The sequence below is a fragment of the Bombina bombina genome, chromosome 1, assembly GCF_027579735.1.
Source record: "Bombina bombina isolate aBomBom1 chromosome 1, aBomBom1.pri, whole genome shotgun sequence".
Classification (NCBI taxonomy): Eukaryota; Metazoa; Chordata; class Amphibia; order Anura; family Bombinatoridae; genus Bombina; species Bombina bombina.
The window spans coordinates 1068175301-1068198786 of NC_069499.1; the positions used below are offsets into that span (position 1 = coordinate 1068175301).

At 38.3% G+C, this 23486-nt stretch overlaps 1 protein-coding gene across 1 annotated transcript in view; it reads right to left on the reverse strand.

Annotated features, from left to right (window-relative positions):
- The window catches only part of B4GALT5 (beta-1,4-galactosyltransferase 5), a 147534-nt gene that overhangs the window by 77295 nt on the left and 46753 nt on the right, over positions 1-23486 (reverse strand). The window contains exon 2 of the mRNA XM_053691686.1: positions 1800-1934. Within this exon, the coding sequence (XP_053547661.1) occupies positions 1800-1934 (135 nt within the window). The remainder of the gene's footprint in view (positions 1-1799; positions 1935-23486) is intronic.

Here is a 23486-nt window from a genome sequence, read left to right on the forward strand (position 1 = left end):
AAATTACAACCCCAGACAATCATTTCAGTCCCCTTTGGGCTTCGTTAGTGAGGTGCAGTCATATCCATCTAGGCACATTGAGCAAGGAGTACACATCTGGCTTCCCCCTTCAGCCTTAGAGAGACTTTCCCCAAGGTCATAATACACTTATATAGAGAAAGAGAAGTAATCTGCCAGGAAAGACAATATCTCAAACAGCTAGAAGAGGCTACTTCCAGATGGTAACTTACCATAGAATAAGATCCAGAATTGTTGTTCATTCCTGTTGGAGAACTTCTCTGTTTGTATTTGCATAGTGATCCTGGGGAAATCTCCCTAAGGGTGATGGGGAAACTCATTTAACCATATAGATTAGGCTCTGTCCTCACTCTCCAAAGCATTTAGTGTACTCCCTAAGGGAGAAAGGGCAACCAGACGTGGACTCCTTGCCCAATGTACTTAGAGGAATATGACTGCACCTCACTGACGAGGCCCAGAGAAGGCCGAAACAATTGTCTGGTGTTGCCATGTTCTTTGTTCAGAGGAGAATTGCCTGGTATTTCGGTGCTGGCCTTATTTTTTTTAGAGCAAGATCAGACTAATGTACTTCAGGAAAGTTATCTTCTGTGAAAAGCATAATTAGACTAAAAGAGGCTGCTCCCATGTAGTAACTCGCCATAGAATAAACTATGGAGTTTTTGTTTGTTCTTGGTAGGGCGCTTCTCTTTCTGTTCGACTCTCTATCAACAGCAGTTTTTGTTTGTTTTTTTCAATAAAGTCGACAAGCAATTATAACCTCCCATCTGAAAAAAAGACTGCAAGCATAAACAAACTTTTGATTTAAAGTGAATGTAAAGTTACCCCGAGTGCCTCACGGCACTGTATAGGCTTTTAAAAATGAGCAATAGTTTAAGTCATGACATGTTTTATATTTATTTATTTTCGCTAATTTTTACAGCTCCGCCGATAAGCACAGCTCTCCCGTCCACCATCTTGTCTACTTGATTGACAGATGACGATTATTATTATTATTATTAAACAGTAAAATTTCCTACAGCCTGCTACCAAAAGTGCCTTAATTTGAAGAATATTGTGTATCAAAAGTGATCAATTCTTTTAAATTATTTTTTCGTTTATTAAAATTGTGTAAAATAATATTAACGTAAACTAAGGTTAAAATACAGGGGTTACAAGTGTCACATTTTCTGCTTCTCTAACTTTGAGAAGCAACTTGTGTTAAAGGCTTACACCAGCCTTGAGCTGAGTAATACAAAAAAGTCTGCTTAACGTGAGCTCACTGTTAATAGCGGCAGAGAAGATGCTGTCAGTTTTGGAATTTATTTTAGCACCAGGATTTTGATTAAGCATAAGCTGTAATTACAGTTGTGTCTGTAATTACCAACTTAGGGCCAGATTACAAGTGAATCGCTATTTTAAAGTGATATTGGGTAGGAAACAGGGGGGGGGGGGGTGAATCACAGATCTTTTAATTGTGCGTTTGGTGTTAAATGGTGGTAGTTTGAGGGTTACTTTTTATTCATGGCTTAATTATACTCTCAGTCTTAGTAAAGGAGGGCTGCATAACCCTTACTCTTTCTCTCACTTATTATTAATGCACAGTGGAAATGTAATGGAAAAGTTCCTGAGTTAGCAATGAACTAAGTGTTATTCAGAAGAAGCACAGAAGGTGTGGAGATTTTTTTATTATATACTAAAAATCCTAAACTTATAAATAAACAGCAAGTAAAATAGAACTTATGTCTCTATAAACATGAAAAGAAAATAATGTGTCTAAAGTTGGTATTTTATAGTGACCATACCAGAGTCATTAAGGCTGCTGTTTCTGCGAGCATAGGCACCGCGTAGCACCTGCTCATACACCTGAGCCCCCATGGTTCTCATATTCTCCCGGATGATGATACCTCTCGCTTGCATCATGAAGAGATAGGTGTTTACTGCAAACACACAAAAAAAAAATCCGATTCTATGAATAGAGGAAACTCAGACAGATGAATACAGACCAACTATTACAAATGTAGAAAATTATGACAGTAACTCCTTTCTCTTGTTAGGGTAAAAAGATTAGATTAAAAATATATAAATTTAAAACAATAAATTAAAAAAATTAATTACTTTATCGTATTGTTTTATCGATTTTACAGGTTAGAACATTAGTGCTGTTTAAATGTGCGATTTCAAGATAAGCAGCCATAAAATGTGTTTGTCTGTACCCGGGAGTGACATTCTCCCTTTACTAAGGTTTCTTCTGGATGCTAAAGTGTACCATTCTGTTACTAGGAAGTATCATCTAGAAATATCATAAAAACCAATAAGCTTAATTGTAAAAATGTCACAGCAGTAAGGCTGGAGTCAAAGTGCTATGGTTCCTAGAACTTCACTTAGAAGCATGTCCTTGTAACTTAATACTTTTATTATTTGAGTATTGAGATTGAACAACACTGTCAGAAGAAAAAAATATACAAAATATATAGAATATTGGAAAATGTTATCAGTCATTGAAACTCAGATAAAGATATTGGTATCTTGATATTGTAATGTCAGATAGTATTGATTTTAAAATGTGTTTGTGTGTGATTATATATATATATATATATATATATATATATATATATATATATATATATATATACATACATACATACACATACATACATACACATACATACATACACACACAGTGGATATAAAAAGTCTACACATCCCTGTTAAAATGTCAGGTTTCTGTGATGTAAAAAAATGACACAAAGATAAATCATTTCAGAACTTTTTCCACCTTTAATGTGACCTATAAACTGTACAACTCAATTGAAAAACAAACTGAAATCTTTTAGCTAAAGGGAAATAAAAATAAAAAACTAAAATAATATGGTTGCGTAAGTGTGAACACCCTTTTATAACTGGGGATGTAGCTGTGTTCAGAATTAAGCAATCACATTCAAAATCATGTTAAATAGTAACAGTAATAGTCAGTACACACCTGCCATCATTTAAAGTGCCTCTGATTAACCCCAAATAAAGTTCAGCTGTTCTAGTAGGTCTTTCCTGACATTTTGTTAGTCGCATCCTACAGCCATGGATGGTCCGCAGAGAGCTTCCAAAGCATCAGAGGGATCTTATTGGTAAAAGGTATCAGTCAGGAGAAGGGTACAAAAGAATTTCCAAGGCATTAGATATACCATGGAACACAGTGAAGACAGTCATCAAGTGAAGAAAATATGGTGCAACAGTGACATTACCAAGAACTGGATGTCCCTCCAAAATTGATGAAAAGACGAGAAGAAAACTGGTCTGGGAGGCTGCCAAGAGGCCTACAGCAACATTAAAGGAGCTGCAGGAATATCTGGCAAGTACTGGCTGTGTGGTACATGTGACAACAATCACCCGTATTCTTCATATGTCTGGGCTATGGGGTAGAGTGGCAAGACGGAAGCCTTTTCTTACAAAAAAAAAAAACATCCAAGCCCGGCTAAATTTTGCAAAAACACATCTGAAGTTTCCCAAAAGCATGTTGCAAAAGGTGTTCTGGTCTGATGACACCAAAGTTGAACTTTTTGGCCATAATTCCAAAAGATATGTTTGGTGCAAAAACAACACTGCATATCACCAAAAGAACACCATACCCACAGTGAAGGATGGTGGTGTCAGCATCATGCTTTGGGGCTGTTTTTCTTCAGCTGGAACTGGGGTCTTAGTCAAGGTAGAGGGAATAATGAACAGCTACAAATACCAGACAATATTGGCACAAAACCTTCAGGCTTCTGCTAGAAAGCTGAACATGAAGAGGAACTTCATCTTTCAGCATGACAACGACCCAAAGCATACATCCAAATCAACAAAGGAATGGCTTCACCAGAAGAAGATTAAAGTTTTGGGATGGCCCAGCCAAAGCCCAGACCTGAATCCAATTCAAAATCTGTGGGGTGATCTGAAGAGGGCTGTGCACAGGAGATGCCCTCGCATTCTGACAGATTTAGAGTGTTTTTGCAAAGAAGAGTGGGCAAATCTTGCCAAGTCAAGATGTGCCATGCTGAAAAACTCATACCCAAAAAGACTGAGTGCTGTAATAAAATCAAAAGGTGCTTCAATAAAGTATTAGTTTAAGGGTGTTCACACTTATGCAACCATATTATTTTAGTTTTTTATTTTTAATTTACCTTTACCTAAAAGATTTCAGTTTGTTTTTCAATTGAGTTGTACAGTTTATAGGTCACATTAAAAGGTGGAAAAAGTTTGAAATGATTTATCTTTATCTCATTTTTTTACATCACAGAAACCTGACATTTTAACAGGGGTGTGTAGACTTTTTATATCCATTGTATATACATACACGCATACCCACAAATATACATATATATGTATATATACACGCACCAAAATAATATCATCTTTGGGTTTCATTTGAATTGGACAGGTATGCCCGAGATGTCACAAGGCAAACACTGGATTAATTAAAGGATTACTTTCTGTTATAATTTTTAAGCTAAACAACTAACATATTAAAGTTAATAAACATTAATTAAAACCTACTGACCTATATTTTCTCCAAAACAAAGTATCATAACGTTCTAAAAGTTATATCTTTTATTCGCCGATGATGTCACGTTATCCTGCCCACTATTTTCAACACTGCATGTTCAAAATACTTAAACCAATAACTTTGTGTTTAAAGCGCCATTTTGAAACCTAGGTATTGTAAACGGATTGGTACAGAGCAAAGGATACCCACGGAGTGGGTTTGGAAAACAAATTTGCAGACAAGATTTCTGATATACGGTAGAGATATGTTAATGAAATGCTATTGATAAAAAGCGTATTTGGGGTAGTTAGTTTGTAACAGGCATAGAAAATATTTACTTACAGTGGCCCTTTAAACATTCATTTACTAAATCATAAATATGTATTAAAACATAACAATAAGGGACACTAATGTCTACTTAAAATGTCATGATTTAGATAGGACATACAAAAATAAAAAAATAAAAAATTACAATGTGCACAATCTTTTTATATGCACACTTTGAGTCACCAACTATTTCTGAGCGTGTGCAAGAGTGCACAGTATATACACATGTGTGTTTGATTGGCTGATGGCTGCCACATGGGAGGGAGAATTGTCTATCATGTGTTTGTCAATTATTCAATTGTACTGTATTTAATGGTCCTATAATTGTGTAATCCTCCAATATCGTATATTATACAACTGTATAGCTTGTTAGGTACATGGGGTTACTTATATCTACTCAGTAACTTATTTTCTCTGTTTCAGAAGTATTTTGAGTGTTCAAACACCAAACCTGCTGTAAAAGTCATAAGCAGCTTGTATGACACAAATTCGGTCAATGATGACACGCAACTGCTTGCCCTTCTAAGCTAGCACTGTGTATAAATAAGTGTGCATGGGCTACATGAAGCATATATGTGTGTTACTGATATAGTAATGATGACACGCAACTGCTTGTCCCTCTATGCTAGCACGGTGTATAAATAAGTGTGCATGGGCTACATGAAGCATATATGTGTGTTACTGATATAGTAATGAGGACACGCAACTGCTTGTCCTTCTATGTTAGCACCGTGTATAAATAAGTGTGCACGGGCTACATGAAGCATATATGTGTGTCACTGATATAGTAATGATGACATGCAACTGCTTGTCCTAAGTTAGCACCGTGTATAAATAAGTGTGCATGGGCTACATGAAGCATGTATGTGTGTTACTGATATAGTAAAGATGACACGCAACTGCTTGTCCCTCTATGCTAGCACTGTGTATAAATAAGTGTGCATGGGCTACATGAAACATGTATGTGTGTTACTGATATAGTAATGATGACACACAACTGCTTGTCCCTCTATGCTAGCACTGTGTATAAATAAGTGTGCACAGGCTACATGAAGAATATATGTGTATTACTGATATAGTAATGATGACACGCAACTGCTTGCCCCTCTAAGCTAGCACTGTGTATAAATAAGTGTGCACGGGCTACATGAAGCATGTATGTGTGTTACTGATATAGTAATGATGGCACGCAACTGCTTGTCCTTCTATGTTAGCACCGTGTATAAATAAGTGTGCATGGGCTACATGAAGCATGTATGTGTGTTACTGATATAGTAATGATGACACGCAACTGCTTGTCCCTCTCTAAGCTAGCACCGTGTATAAATAAGTGTGCATGGGCTACATGAAGCATGTATGTGTGTTACTGATATAGTAATGATGACATGCAACTGCTTGTCCTTCTATGTTAGCACTGTGTATAAATAAGTGTGCATGGGCTACATGAAGCATGTATGTGTGTTACTGATATAGTAATGATGACACGCAACTGCTTGTCCTATGTTAGCACCGTGTATAAATAAGTGTGCACGGGCTACATGAAGCATGTATGTGTGTTACTGATATAGTAATGATGACACACAACTGCTTGCCTCTCTAAGCTAGCACTGTGTATAAATAAGTGTGCACGGGCTACATGAAGCATATATGTGTGTTACTGATATAGCAATGATGACACGCAACTGCTTGTCCTATGTTAGCACCGTGTATAAATAAGTGTGCACAGGCTACATGAAGCATGTATGTGTGTTACTGATATAGTAATGATGACACGCAACTGCTTGTCCTTCTATGTTAGCACTGTGTATAAATAAGTGTGCACGGGCTACATGAAGCATGTATGTGTGTTACTGATATAGTAATGATGACACGCAACTGCTTGTCCTTCTATGTTAGCACCGTGTATAAATAAGTGTGCATGGGCTACATGAAGCATGTATGTGTGTTACTGATATAGTAATGATGACACGCAGCTGCTTGTCCTTCTGTTAGCACAGTGTATAAATAAGTTTGCCCGGGTTACATGAAGCATGCATGTGTGTTACTGATATAGTAATGATGACACGCAACTGCTTGTCCCTCTCTAAGCTAGCACTGTGTATAAATAAGTGTGCATGGGCTACATGAAGCATGTATGTGTGTTACTGATATAGTAATGATGACACACAACTGCTTGCCCCTCTAAGCTAGCACTGTGTATAAATAAGTGTGCATGGGCTACATGAAGCATATATGTGTGTTACTGATATAGTAATGATGACACGCAACTGCTTGTCCTATGTTAGCACCGTGTATAAATAAGTGTGCATTGGCTACATGAAGCATGTATGTGTGTTACTGATATAGTAATGATGACACGCAACTGCTTGTCCTTCTATGTTAGCACCGTGTATAAATAAGTGTGCACGGGCTACATGAAGCATGTATGTGTGTTACTGATATAGTAATGATGACACGCAACTGCTTGTCCTTCTATGTTAGCACCGTGTATAAATAAGTGTGCACGGGCTACATGAAGCATATATGTGTGTTACTGATATAGTAATGATGACATGCAACTGCTTATCGTAAGTAGTAAGAAGTGAATACAGCGCCAACAAGAGGCCAAGGGATAAATATACTCACAGAAAGATAAAAGAAGATTATTTAATAAACCATGTTAAAAATCATCAGTAATAAAAGACTATATATAAAAAATGTAAAAAGCACATATAAATAAAATTACAAATACAGGAATATCTTACAGAAGCGGCTCAAAGGGCCAAAGCTGATAATTACAATAAAACCAGAGGTAATAACAGGTGATCAGTGTGAGTGGTACACTAGAATAAGAGTGTATACTAATAAAACAGAATTAGCCTAAGTACAACTGTAGCAAGTGCATCAAGCAAAAAACTAATAAACAATAATACAAACAATAGTGTTCAAAATTAGTGTTACAAAAATAGTGTTCCAAAAAATAGAAAAATGCACTGCAGTGCAAAAAAAAGGGGGGTAGCAAAATAATTGTATAGATACAATCAAATAGTGAGTGAGTGCAAATGGATATAAAAATGCTAGCTACTTAATCCACTGAGGTTAAGATATAATTAAATAAAATACACAATATGCAATAACATAAAAAATAAAATACACAATATGCAATAACATAAAAAATAAAATATAAAATATAATCCAAAAAAGTGTTCAAAAAGTTGATCAACAAATGTTAGTGAAGAACAAAAATAAGTCAATCAAAAAAAAAAAAAAATGGAAAAAATGGGTGATGAAAAGCAAGGTGAAAGTGAGGAAATTGATTCCTTCCAATGTTAGTTACTTTAACAGATCCAAATTCCTGAGTGTGGTTGCTGAAGTAGCTCAAGTCTTGAGAAAAGGCCCTTTTTTGAGGGCAGAAACGCGTTGACATATTGGTAAGCATTACTTTAATCTTTACTTCATTCTCATATTGGATACACTATGTTGTGAATTTCTTTTTTTACAGGGACACTTTTTAGGATACCATAGGAGCAGCTGACAGGTGCTAGGATCCAATCAGCTACTTCAGCAACCACACTCGAAAAGCAAGGTGAAAGTGAGGAAATTGATTCCTTCCAATGTTAGTTACTTTAACAGATCCAAATTCCTGAGTGTGGTTGCTGAAGTAGCTGATTGGATCCTAGCACCTGTCAGCTGCTCCTATGGTATCCTAAAAAGTGTCCCTGTAAAAAAAGAAATTCACAACATAGTGTATCCAATATGAGAATGAAGTAAAGATTAAAGTAATGCTTACCAATATGTCAACGCGTTTCTGCCCTCAAAAAAGGGCCTTTTCTCAAGACTTGAGCTACTTCAGCAACCACACTCAGGAATTTGGATCTGTTAAAGTAACTAACATTGGAAGGAATCAATTTCCTCACTTTCACCTTGCTTTTCATCACCCATTTTTTCAATTTTTTTTTTTTTGATTGACTTATTTTTGTTCTTCACTAACATTTGTTGATCAACTTTTTGAACACTTTTTTGGATTATATTTTATATTTTATTTTTTATGTTATTGCATATTGTGTATTTTATTTTTTATGTTATTGCATATTGTGTATTTTATTTAATTATATCTTAACCTCAGTGGATTAAGTAGCTAGCATTTTAATATCCATTTGCACTCACTCACTATTTGATTGTATCTATACAATTATTTTGCTACCCCCCTTTTTTTTGCACTGCAGTGCATTTTTCTATTTTTTGGAACACTATTTTTGTAACACTAATTTTGAACACTATTGTTTGTATTATTGTTTATTAGTTTTTTGCTTGATGCACTTGCTACAGTTGTACTTAGGCTAATTCTGTTTTATTAGTATACACTCTTATTCTAGTGTACCACTCACACTGATCACCTGTTATTACCTCTGGTTTTATTGTAATTATCAGCTTTGGCCCTTTGAGCCGCTTCTGTAAGATATTCCTGTATTTGTAATTTTATTTATATGTGCTTTTTACATTTTTTATATATAGTCTTTTATTACTGATGATTTTTAACATGGTTTATTAAATAATCTTCTTTTATCTCTCTGTGAGTATATTTATCCCTTGGCCTCTTGTTGGCGTTGTATTCACTTCTTACTACTTGTGCATATTTTTGGAGGTTGGTTAGGATCTCTGTTTGGATACAGCTTGGGGATTACCTTAGCGCTTGTACACACACCCTTTTTCACCATGCAACTGCTTATCCCTCTATGCTAGCACTGTGTATAAATAAGTGTGCACGGGTTATAATAATATTTTAGATACATTAATTCCAAAACTACTCTAAGGCTGCTCAAAGCAGTTTATGAATTAATTGGTGAATAAAAAGCCAGAGTACCACAGATTAAATTGATTGTAAAGTTTCTTAATGTAATGCAGAGTATATACAATTAGTCTGCAAAACAGGCGCACTTTTATTGATTACATTTTTCTAGGACGCTTTATTTGTAAAATATTTACTATTTTCTGACGGTAAGCATTGCACAGTTCCTCCTCCCACATCTCATCCTTCACTTAGCTGAGCAATGACAAATCGGGCTTCATCCAATGGTTGTGTGCCCCACATGGCGTCCAGCTCAGCAACATTTGGATGAAGCCGGATTTGTCATCGCTCAGCTAAATGAAGGATGAGATTTGGGCAGACGAACTGCGGTATGTTTAACTTCACAAAATGGTAACTATTTCACAAATAAAGTGTCTTAGGGGCACTTTCATTGATTACATTTTTCTGTTTTGCAGACTCATTTTATATACTGTGCATTACATTAAGAAACTTTACTATCACTTTAAGAGAAAATGTGTTTACTTCTAAGGAATAGAATTTCTAAAACTGTATAGGCCTTCAGCATTATAGGATAAATGTACATGATTTAAAAACATAATTTATGTAAGAACTTACCTGATAAATTCATTTCTTTCATATTAGCAAGAGTCCATGAGCTAGTGACGTATGGGATATACATTCCTACCAGGAGGGGCAAAGTTTCCCAAACCTCAAAATGCCTATAAATACACCCCTCACCACACCCACAATTCAGTTTAACGAATAGCCAAGAAGTGGGGTGATAAAAAAGTGCGAAAGCATATAAAATAAGGAATTGGAATAATTGTGCTTTATACAAAATCATAACCACCACAAAAAAAGGGCGGGCCTCATGGACTCTTGCTAATATGAAAGAAATGAATTTATCAGGTAAGTTCTTACATAAATTATGTTTTCTTTCATGTAATTAGCAAGAGTCCATGAGCTAGTGACGTATGGGATAATGACTACCCAAGATGTGGATCTTTCCACACAAGAGTCACTAGAGAGGGAGGGATAAAATAAAGACAGCCAATTCCTGCTGAAAATAATCCACACCCAAAATAAAGTTTAACGAAAAACATAAGCAGAAGATTCAAACTGAAACCGCTGCCTGAAGTACTTTTCTACCAAAAACTGCTTCAGAAGAAGAAAATACATCAAAATGGTAGAATTTAGTAAAAGTATGCAAAGAGGACCAAGTTGCTGCTTTGCAGATCTGGTCAACCGAAGCTTCATTCCTAAACGCCCAGGAAGTAGAAACTGACCTAGTAGAATGAGCTGTAATTCTCTGAGGCGGAGTTTTACCCGACTCAACATAGGCAAGATAAATTAAAGATTTCAACCAAGATGCCAAAGAAATAGCAGAAGCTTTCTGGCCTTTTCTAGAACCGGAAAAGATAACAAATAGACTAGAAGTCTTACGAAAAGATTTCGTAGCTTCAACATAATATTTCAAAGCTCTAACAACATCCAAAGAATGCAACGATTTCTCCTTAGAATTCTTAGGATTAGGACATAATGAAGGAACCACAATTTCTCTACTAATGTTGTTGGAATTCACAACTTTAGGTAAAAATTCAAAAGAAGTTCGCAACACCGCCTTATCCTGATGAAAAATCAGAAAAGGAGACTCACAAGAAAGAGCAGATAATTCAGAAACTCTTCTGGCAGAAGAGATTGCCAAAACGAACAAAACTTTCCAAGAAAGTAATTTAATGTCCAATGAATGCATAGGTTCAAACGGAGGAGCTTGAAGAGCTCCCAGAACCAAATTCAAACTCCAAGGAGGAGAAATTGACTTAATGACAGGTTTTATACGAACCAAAGCTTGTACAAAACAATGAATATCAGGAAGAATAGCAATCTTTCTGTGAAAAAGAACAGAAAGAGCAGAGATTTGTCCTTTCAAAGAACTTGAGGACAAACCCTTATCTAAACCATCCTGAAGAAACTGTAAAATTCTCGGTATTCTAAAAGAATGCCAGGAAAAATGATGAGAAAGACACCAAGAAATATAAGTCTTCCAGACTCTATAATATATCTCTCGAGATACAGATTTACGAGCCTGTAACATAGTATTAATCACAGAGTCAGAGAAACCTCTTTGACCAAGAATCAAGCGTTCAATCTCCATACCTTTAAATTTAAGGATTTCAGATCCTGATGGAAAAAAGGACCTTGTGACAGAAGGTCTGGTCTTAACGGAAGAGTCCACGGTTGGCAAGAGGCCATCCGGACAAGATCCGCATACCAAAACCTGTGAGGCCATGCCGGAGCTACCAGCAGAACAAACGAGCATTCCTTCAGAATCTTGGAGATTACTCTTGGAAGAAGAACTAGAGGCGGAAAGATATAGGCAGGATGATACTTCCAAGGAAGTGATAATGCATCCACTGCCTCCGCCTGAGGATCCCGGGATCTGGACAGATACCTGGGAAGTTTCTTGTTTAGATGGGACGCCATCAGATCTATTTCTGGAAATTCCCACATTTGAACAATCTGAAGAAATACCTCTGGGTGAAGAGACCATTCGCCCGGATGCAACGTTTGGCGACTGAGATAATCCGCTTCCCAATTGTCTACACCTGGGATATGAACCGCAGAGATTAGACAGGAGCTGGATTCCGCCCAAACCAAAATTCGAGATACTTCTTTCATAGCCAGAGGACTGTGAGTCCCTCCTTGATGATTGATGTATGCCACAGTTGTGACATTGTCTGTCTGAAAACAAATGAACGATTCTCTCTTCAGAAGAGGCCAAAACTGAAGAGCTCTGAAAATTGCATGGAGTTCCAAAATATTGATCGGTAATCTCACCTCCTGAGATTCCCAAACTCCTTGTGCCGTCAGAGATCCCCACACAGCTCCCCAACCTGTGAGACTTGCATCTGTTGAAATTACAGTCCAGGTCGGAAGCACAAAAGAAGCCCCCTGAATTAAACGATGGTGATCTGTCCACCATGTTAGAGAGTGTCGAACAATCGGTTTTAAAGATATTAATTGAGATATCTTCGTGTAATCCTTGCACCATTGCTTCAGCATACAGAGCTGAAGAGGTCGCATTTGAAAACGAGCAAAGGGGATCGCGTCCGATGCAGCAGTCATAAGACCTAGAATTTCCATGCATAAGGCTACCGAAGGGAATGATTGTGACTGAAGGTTTCGACAAGCTGCAATCAACTTTAGACGTCTCTTGTCTGTTAAAGACAGAGTCATGTACACTGAATCCATCTGGAAACCCAGAAAGGTTACCCTTGTCTGAGGAATCAAAGAACTTTTTGGTAAATTGATCCTCCAACCATGATCTTGAAGAAACAACACAAGTCGATTCGTATGAGATTCTGCTAAATGTAAAGACTGAGCAAGTACCAAGATATCGTCCAAATAAGGAAATACCACAATACCCTGTTCTCTGATTACAGACAGCAGGGCACCGAACACCTTTGTAAAAATTCTTGGAGCTGTAGCTAGGCCAAACGGCAGAGCCACAAATTGGTAATGCTTGTCCAGAAACGAGAATCTCAGGAACTGATAATGATCTGGATGAATCGGAATATGCAGATATGCGTCCTGTAAATCTATTGTGGACATATAATTCCCTTGCTGAACAAAAGGTAAGATAGTCCTTACAGTTACCATCTTGAACGTTGGTATCCTTACATAACGATTCAATATTTTTAGATCCAGAACTGGTCTGAAAAAATTCTCCTTCTTTGGTACAATGATTTGAATAAAACCCCATCCCCTGTTCCGGAACTGGAACTGGCATAATTACTCCAGTCAACTCTAGATCTGAAACACATTTCAGAAATGCTTGAGCTTTTACTGGATTTACTGGGACACAGGAAAGAAAAAAATCTCTTTGCAGGAGGTCTCAACTTGAAACCAATTCTGTACCCTTCTGAAACAATGCTCTGAATCCAAAGATTGTGAACAGAATTGATCCAAATTTCCTTGAAAAAACGTAACCTGCCCCCTACCAGCTGAGCTGGAATGAGGGCTGCACCTTCATGTGGACTTAGAAGCAGGCTTTGCCTTTCTAGCTGGCTTGGATTTATTCCAGACTGGAGATGGTCTCCAAACTGAAACTGCTCCTGAGGATGAAGGATCAGGCTTTTGTTCTTTGTTGAAACGAAAGGAACGAAAACGATTATTAGCCCTGTTTTTACCTTTAGATTTTTTATCCTGTGGTAAAAAAGTTCCTTTCCCACCAGTAACAGTTGAAATAATGGAATCCAACTGAGAACCAAATAATTTGTTACCCTGGAAAGAAATGGAAAGTAAAGTTGATTTAGAAGCCATATCAGCATTCCAAGTTTTAAGCCATAAAGCTCTTCTAGCTAAAATAGCTAGAGACATAAACCTGACATCAACTCTGATAATATCAAAAATGGCATCACAGATAAAATTATTAGCATGCTGAAGAATAATAATATCATGAGAATCGCGATGCGTTACTTGTTGCGCTAAAGTTTCCAACCAAAAAGTTGAAGCTGCAGCAACATCAGCCAAAGATATAGCAGGTCTAAGAAGATTACCTGAACACAGATAAGCTTTTCTTAGAAAGGATTCAATTTTCCTATCTAGAGGATCCTTAAACGAAGTACCATCTGACGTAGGAATAGTAGTACGTTTAGCAAGGGTAGAAATAGCCCCATCAATTTTAGGGATCTTGTCCCAAAATTCTAATCTGTCAGACGGCACAGGATATAATTGCTTAAAACGTTTAGAAGGAGTAAATGAATTACCCAAATTATCCCATTCTTTGGAAATTACTGCAGAAATAGCATTAGGAACAGGAAAAACTTCTGGAATAACCACAGGAGCTTTAAATACCTTATCTAAACGTTTAGAATTAGTATCAAGAGGACCAGAATCCTCTATTTCTAAAGCAATTAGTACTTCTTATAAGTAAAGAACGAATAAATTCCATTTTAAATAAATATGAAGATTTATCAGCATCAACCTCTGAGACAGAATCCTCTGAACCAGAGGAATCATCAGAATCAGAATGATGATGTTCATTTAAAAATTCATCTGTAGGGAGAGAAGTTTTAAAAGATTTTTTACGTTTACTAGAAGGAGAAATAACAGACATAGCCTTCTTTATGGATTCAGAAACAAAATCTCTTATATTATCAGGAACATTCTGCACCTTAGATGTTGAAGGAACTGCAACAGGCAATGGTACTTTACTAAAGGAAATATTATCTGCTTTAACAAGTTTGTCATGACAATCAATACAAACAACAGCTGGAGGAATAGCTACCAAAAGTTTACAGCAGATACACTTAGCTTTGGTAGATTCAGCACTTGACAGCGATTTTCCTGTAGTATCTTCTGACTCAGATGCAACGTGAGACATCTTGCAATATGTAAGAGAAAAAACAACATATATATATAAAGCAAAATTGATCAAATTCCTTAAATGACAGTTTCAGGAATGGGAAAAAATGACAAAGAACAAGCTTCTAGCAACCAGAAGCAATAAAAAATGAGACTTAAATAATGTGGAGACAAAAGTGACGCCCATATTTTTTCGCGCCAAATAAGACGCCCACATTATTTGGCGCCTAAATGCTTTCTGGCGCCAAAAATGACGCCACGTCCGGAACGCCGACATTTTTGGCGCAAAATAACGTCAAAAAATGACGCAACTTCCGGCGACACGTATGACGCCGGAAACGGAAATAGAATTTTTGCGCCAAAAAAGTCAGCGCCAAGAATGACGCAATAAAATGAAGCATTTTCAGCCCCCGCGAGCCTAACAGCCCACAGGGAAAAAGTCAAATTTTAAGGTAAGAAAAATGTTAAATTAAAATGCATTATCCCAAATATGAAACTGACTGTCTGAAAATAAGGAAAGTTGAACATTCTGAGTCAAGGCAAATAAATGTTTGAATACATATATTTAGAACTTTATAAACAAAGTGCCCAACCATAGCTAGGAGTGTCACAGAAAATAAGACTTACTTACCCCAGGACACTCATCTACATATAGCAGATAGCCAAACCAGTACTGAAACGAGAATCAGCAGAGGTAATGGTATATATAAGAGTATATCGTCGATCTGAAAAGGGAGGTAAGAGATGAATCTCTACGACCGATAACAGAGAACCTATGAAATAGACCCCGTGGAAGGAGATCACTGCATTCAAATAGGCAATACTCTCCTAACATCCCTCTGACATTCACTGCACGCTGAGAGGAAAACCGGGCTCCAACTTGCTGCGGAGCGCATATCAACGTAGAATCTAGCACAAACTTACTTCACCACCTCCATCGGAGGCAAAGTTTGTAAAACTGAATTGTGGGTGTGGTGAGGGGTGTATTTATAGGCATTTTGAGGTTTGGGAAACTTTGCCCCTCCTGGTAGGAATGTATATCCCATACGTCACTAGCTCATGGACTCTTGCTAATTACATGAAAGAAATCACATTCGGCATTCATGTTTTAAAAAAAATAAAATAAATTGCTGATGGTAGATTCAAACCTATTGTGCCATTGTTATAGGCTGTAGTTTTAAAGCACAAAACCAGCAATTTAATTTATCCAATTAAACCTGAAAATGCAATTTCTCATACACTCTGCAGCTGGTATAACAAAATACTGTAAAAACATAAAGGAACAGTATACTGTAAAATTGCTTTTCCCTTAAAGGGGTAGGAAAGTCAAAACTAAACTTGCATGATTCAGATAGAGCATGATATTTAAAGACACTTTTAAATTCGCTTCTATTTTCAAATGTGCTTCGTTCTTAGTATCCCTTGTTAAAAAATGAATATGCAGATATACACTAGTGGGAGCTGCTGCCAATTGGTGCCTTCAGCAATGGATAACAAGAGAATGAAGAAAAATTGATAATATAATTAAATTGTAAAGTTGTTTAAAATTGTATGCTCTATCTGAATCATAAAATAAAGTTTTGGGGTTTACTTTCCCTTTAAACTCAGCATCAGGCTAAACCTAATTGAAGTTACCATAAATACAAGGTCACCTGACTATATTCAAATATTCCAAACAGGTTTAGAACTGCAGGGTATGTGTGAGTCACTGGCCCTGCCTGTAAAATCCCTACCTACTTTCTGTATGTATGTCACAAATCCACAGGAGCAACACCTTATTTTTACACAATTCAAAGAAGTAAAAGGGTGATGTAATAGAAACAGGAGAAGATGAGCAATCCTGATAACAAACAGTCATTCAGTCAGAGAAACTATTGGTAACCAGATAATACATACATGAATCAGTCAAAGTCTGGTGACATTATTTAGTACCCGCCACAGAACTCAATGACCAAGAAATGGATAGGAAAGAGTACAATACATGTTTAAAGTCCACAATTTTTCTTTTAAAAATTCAGAAATAGAATACAATTTTAAACAACATTCCAATTTATCTAAATTGCTTCATTATTTAGATATTCTTTGTTGAGGAAATGCAACATTGATGGGCCAACCACACGAGCCATCTATGTCCAGTCACCAATCATCAGCTACTGAGCCTATTCAGATATGCTTTTCAACAAAGGATATCAAGAGAATGAAACAAATTAGATAATAGAAGTAAATTGGAAAGTGTTTAAAATTATATTTTCTATCTAAATTTATGAAATAAAAATGGTGGGCTTTAAAATGTTTAAAATTGCATTCTATATCATGAAAGAATTTTTTTCATGTCCCTTTAAAACTACAATTAAAGCACAATATTTCAGTACCAATCACCATGAAGAAGATGATTTCCATTTAAAGGAACACACAAGTTAGATATGCAATACTGAGTAGATTTGACTGAAAATTTTTATTCAATGCATTTTAATTTAATTTGTTTTATTTGTTATTTTTAGTGCATGCTGTTCCCCTAGAATGTGCTGGTAAACCCTGTGCACTTACATCCAAGTGACTCCCTTTGTATTAGTGGCCTATAAAGAGGCTTAAAGGGACACTGAACCAAAATGTTTTCTTTGGCGATTCCGATAAAGCATGCAACTTTCTAATTTACTCCTATTATCAATTTGTCTTCGTTCTCTTGCTGTCTATTTGAAAATGAAGGCATCTAAGCTTTTTTTTAGTGTTATTGGTGGATGAATTTATCCACCAATCGGCAAGAAAAACCAATGGTTATTCACCAAAAATGGGACGGCATCTAAACTTACATTCTTGCATTTCAAATAAAGATATCAAGAGAATGAAGAAAATTTGATAATAGGAGTAAATTAGAAAGTTGCTTAAAACTTCATGCTCTATCTGAATCACAAAAGAAAAAAATTGGGTTCAGTGTCCCTTTAGGGGCATTAAATACATAAATGCTAGAAAGAATAATGTGGGTATGTGCATTCATCTAACTCAGAAGCAAACGATTGGCGAACATGGCGGCCACCGTATGTTTGAAAAGTTTATTTTGCTATCTGTGCCCCTGTTCAGAAAATTTCACATCACTTTCTGTGCTTGTGACAATTGGATTTTGAGTATTTTGGCTTATCCTAGAAAGAAGGATTGGTGATAAAGCTCTATTTTCTCAGTTTGTAAGTACGAGTTGTACTGTAGTCGGATGTCTGTAAACCGGGGACTGCCTGTGTGTGTGTGTGTGTGTATATCAGTGACGTGCAGAGACGTCAGAGGCTGGTGAGGCAGTGGCAGGATACGCCTTCATTCTTTAGATATCCTTTGTTGAAGAAATAGCAATGCACATGGGTGAGCCAATCACATGAGGTATCTATGTGCAGCCACCAATCAGCAGCTACTGAGCATATTTAGATATGATTTTCAACAAAGGACATCAAAAGAATGAAGAAAATTAGATATTAGATGTAAATTGGAAAGTTATTTAAATTTGCATATGGGTTTCATGTCCCTTTAAATGGTGTCTTGGAAAACTGGTCAACTTAGTAAACATCTGATTTTAGTTTAAAGGATTGTAACAGAAACTCTTGCCAGATAACACAATGCTTGCTCTGATTATGAGATCTAGAAATCCATGGCCATTAAAATATGTTTAAAACATACATCACTGGTATATATGTAGATATATAGTTACACACACACGCACACCGTTGTGCCTTTGAAAATGTCGGTAGAACTAAAACTGTCTAAAAATCTTTTTTACCTTTGAATTGTAATATCAGATTGTGCAATATTCATAGCACAGGATCGCCATATGTATAGTGCTCCACTTGCAATCTAGGCCTCTATTGTTTACAACAGTGTTTATTACAATTGTAATAAAAATAAGCATTGTAGATTTCTTACATCATGATAGATAACAGAATTTATGTTTACCTGATAAATTACTTTCTCCAACGGTGTGTCCGGTCCACGGCGTCATCCTTACTTGTGGGATATTCTCTTCCCCAACAGGAAATGGCAAAGAGCCCAGCAAAGCTGGTCACATGATCCCTCCTAGGCTCCGCCTACCCCAGTCATTCGACCGACGTTAAGGAGGAATATTTGCATAGGAGAAACCATATGGTACCGTGGTGACTGTAGTTAAAGAAAATAAATTATCAGACCTGATTAAAAAAACCAGGGCGGGCCGTGGCCCGGACACACCGTTGGAGAAAGTAATTTATCAGGTAAACATAAATTCTGTTTTCTCCAACATAGGTGTGTCCGGTCCACGGCGTCATCCTTACTTGTGGGAACCAATACCAAAGCTTTAGGACACGGATGAAGGGAGGGAGCAAATCAGGTCACCTAAATGGAAGGCACCACGGCTTGCAAAACCTTTCTCCCAAAAATAGCCTCAGAAGAAGCAAAAGTATCAAACTTGTAAAATTTGGTAAAAGTGTGCAGTGAAGACCAAGTCGCTGCCCTACATATCTGATCAACAGAAGCCTCGTTCTTGAAGGCCCATGTGGAAGCCACAGCCCTAGTGGAATGAGCCGTGATTCTTTCGGGAGGCTGCCGTCCGGCAGTCTCGTAAGCCAATCTGATGATGCTTTTAATCCAAAAAGATAGAGAGGTAGAAGTTGCTTTTTGACCTCTCCTTTTACCGGAATAAACAACAAACAAGGAAGATGTTTGTCTAAAATCCTTTGTAGCATCTAAATAGAATTTTAGAGCGCGAACAACATCCAAATTGTGCAACAAACGTTCCTTCTTTGAAACTGGTTTCGGACACAGAGAAGGTACGATAATCTCCTGGTTAATGTTTTTGTTAGAAACAACTTTTGGAAGAAAACCAGGTTTAGTACGTAAAACCACCTTATCTGCATGGAACACCAGATAAGGAGGAGAACACTGCAGAGCAGATAACTCTGAAACTCTTCTAGCAGAAGAAATTGCAACTAAAAACAAAACTTTCCAAGATAATAACTTAATATCAACGGAATGTAAGGGTTCAAACGGAACCCCCTGAAGAACTGAAAGAACTAAGTTGAGACTCCAAGGAGGAGTCAAAGGCTTGTAAACAGGCTTAATTCTAACCAGAGCCTGAACAAAGGCTTGAACATCTGGCACAGCTGCCAGCTTTTTGTGAAGTAACACAGACAAGGCAGAAATCTGTCCCTTCAGGGAACTAGCAGATAATCCTTTTTCCAATCCTTCTTGAAGGAAGGATAGAATCTTAGGAATCTTAACCTTGTCCCAAGGGAATCCTTTAGATTCACACCAACAGATATATTTTTTTCCAAATTTTGTGGTAAATCTTTCTAGTTACAGGCTTTCTGGCCTGAACAAGAGTATCGATAACAGAATCTGAGAACCCTCGCTTCGATAAGATCAAGCGTTCAATCTCCAAGCAGTCAGCTGGAGTGAAACCAGATTCGGATGTTCGAACGGACCCTGAACAAGAAGGTCTCGTCTCAAAGGTAGCTTCCAAGGTGGAGCCGATGACATATTCACCAGATCTGCATACCAAGTCCTGCGTGGCCACGCAGGAGCTATCAAGATCACCGACGCCCTCTCCTGATGGATCCTGGCTACCAGCCTGGGGATGAGAGGAAACGGCGGGAACACATAAGCTAGTTTGAAGGTCCAAGGTGCTACTAGTGCATCCACTAGAGCCGCCTTGGGATCCCTGGATCTGGACCCGTAGCAAGGAACTTTGAAGTTCTGACGAGAGGCCATCAGATCCATGTCTGGAATGCCCCACAGCTGAGTGACTTGGGCAAAGATTTCCGGATGGAGTTCCCACTCCCCCGGATGCAATGTCTGACGACTCAGAAAATCCGCTTCCCAATTTTCCACTCCTGGGATGTGGATAGCAGACAGGTGGCAGGAGTGAGACTCCGCCCATAGAATGATTTTGGTCACTTCTTCCATCGCTAGGGAACTCCTTGTTCCCCCCTGATGGTTGATGTACGCAACAGTTGTCATGTTGTCTGATTGAAACCGTATGAACTTGGCCCTCGCTAGCTGAGGCCAGGCCTTGAGAGCATTGAATATCGCTCTCAGTTCCAGAATATTTATCGGTAGAAGAGATTCTTCCCGAGACCAAAGACCCTGAGCTTTCAGGGATCCCCAGACCGCGCCCCAGCCCATCAGACTGGCGTCGGTCGTGACGATGACCCACTCCGGTCTGCGGAATGTCATCCCTTGTGACAGGTTGTCCAGGGACAGCCACCAACGGAGTGAGTCTCTGGTCCTCTGATTTACTTGTATCTTTGGAGACAAGTCTGTATAGTCCCCATTCCACTGACTGAGCATGCACAGTTGTAATGGTCTTAGATGAATGCGCGCAAAAGGGACTATGTCCATTGCCGCTACCATCAAGCCGATCACTTCCATGCACTGCGCTATGGAAGGAAGAGGAACGGAATGAAGTATCCGACAAGAGTCTAGAAGTTTTGTTTTTCTGGCCTCTGTCAGAAAAATCCTCATTTCTAAGGAGTCTATTATTGTTCCCAAGAAGGGAACCCTTGTTGACGGAGATAGAGAACTCTTTTCCACGTTCACTTTCCATCCGTGAGATCTGAGAAAGGCCAGGACAATGTCCGTGTGAGCCTTTGCTTGAGGAAGGGACGACGCTTGAATCAGAATGTCGTCCAAGTAAGGTACTACAGCAATGCCCCTTGGTCTTAGCACAGCTAGAAGGGACCCTAGTACCTTTGTGAAAATCCTTGGAGCAGTGGCTAATCCGAAAGGAAGCGCCACGAACTGGTAATGCTTGTCCAGGAATGCGAACCTTAGGAACCGATGATGTTCCTTGTGGATAGGAATATGTAGATACGCATCCTTTAAATCCACCGTGGTCATGAATTGACCTTCCTGGATGGAAGGAAGAATAGTTCGAATGGTTTCCATCTTGAACGATGGAACCTTGAGAAACTTGTTTAAGATCTTGAGATCTAAGATTGGTCTGAACGTTCCCTCTTTTTTGGGAACTATGAACAGATTGGAGTAGAACCCCATCCCTTGTTCTCTTAATGGAACAGGATGAATCACTCCCATTTTTAACAGGTCTTCTACACAATGTAAGAATGCCTGTCTTTTTATGTGGTCTGAAGACAACTGAGACCTGTGGAACCTCCCCCTTGGGGGAAGCCCCTTGAATTCCAGAAGATAACCTTGGGAGACTATTTCTAGCGCCCAAGGATCCAGAACATCTCTTGCCCAAGCCTGAGCGAAGAGAGAGAGTCTGCCCCCCACCAGATCCGGTCCCGGATCGGGGGCCAACATTTCATGCTGTCTTGGTAGCAGTGGCAGGTTTCTTGGCCTGCTTTCCCTTGTTCCAGCCTTGCATTGGTCTCCAAGCTGGCTTGGCTTGAGAAGTATTACCCTCTTGCTTAGAGGACGTAGCACTTTGGGCTGGTCCATTTCTACGAAAGGGACGAAAATTAGGTTTATTTTTTGCCTTGAAAGGCCAATCCTGAGGAAGGGCGTGGCCCTTACCCCCAGTGATATCAGAGATAATCTCTTTCAAGTCAGGGCCAAACAGCGTTTTCCCCTTGAAAGGAATGTTAAGTAGCTTGTTCTTGGAAGACGCATCAGCTGACCAAGATTTCAACCAAAGCGCTCTGCGCGCCACAATAGCAAACCCAGAATTCTTAGCCGCTAACCTAGCCAATTGCAAAGTGGCGTCTAGGGTGAAAGAATTAGCCAATTTGAGAGCATTGATTCTGTCCATAATCTCCTCATAAGGAGGAGAATCACTATCGACCGCCTTTATCAGCTCATCGAACCAGAAACATGCGGCTGTAGCTACAGGGACAATGCATGAAATTGGTTGTAGAAGGTAACCCTGCTGAACAAACATCTTTTTAAGTAAACCTTCTAATTTTTTATCCATAGGATCTTTGAAAGCACAACTATCCTCTATGGGTATAGTGGTGCGTTTGTTTAAAGTGGAAACCGCTCCCTCGACCTTGGGGACTGTCTGCCATAAGTCCTTTCTGGGGTCGACCATAGGAAACAATTTTTTAAATATGGGGGGAGGGACGAAAGGAATACCGGGCCTTTCCCATTCTTTATTAACAATGTCCGCCACCCGCTTGGGTATAGGAAAAGCTTCTGGGAGCCCCGGGACCTCTAGGAACTTGTCCATTTTACATAGTTTCTCTGGAATGACCAACTTGTCACAATCATCCAGAGTGGATAATACCTCCTTAAGCAGAATGCGGAGATGTTCCAACTTAAATTTAAACGTAATCACATCAGGTTCAGCTTGTTGAGAAATGTTCCCTGAATCAGTAATTTCTCCCTCAGACAAAACCTCCCTGGCCCCATCAGACTGGGTTAGGGGCCCTTCAGAACCATTATTATCAGCGTCGTCATGCTCTTCAGTATCTAAAACAGAGCAGTCGCGCTTACGCCGATAAGTGTTCATTTTGGCTAAAATGTTTTTGACAGAATTATCCATTACAGCCGTTAATTGTTGCATAGTAAGGAGTATTG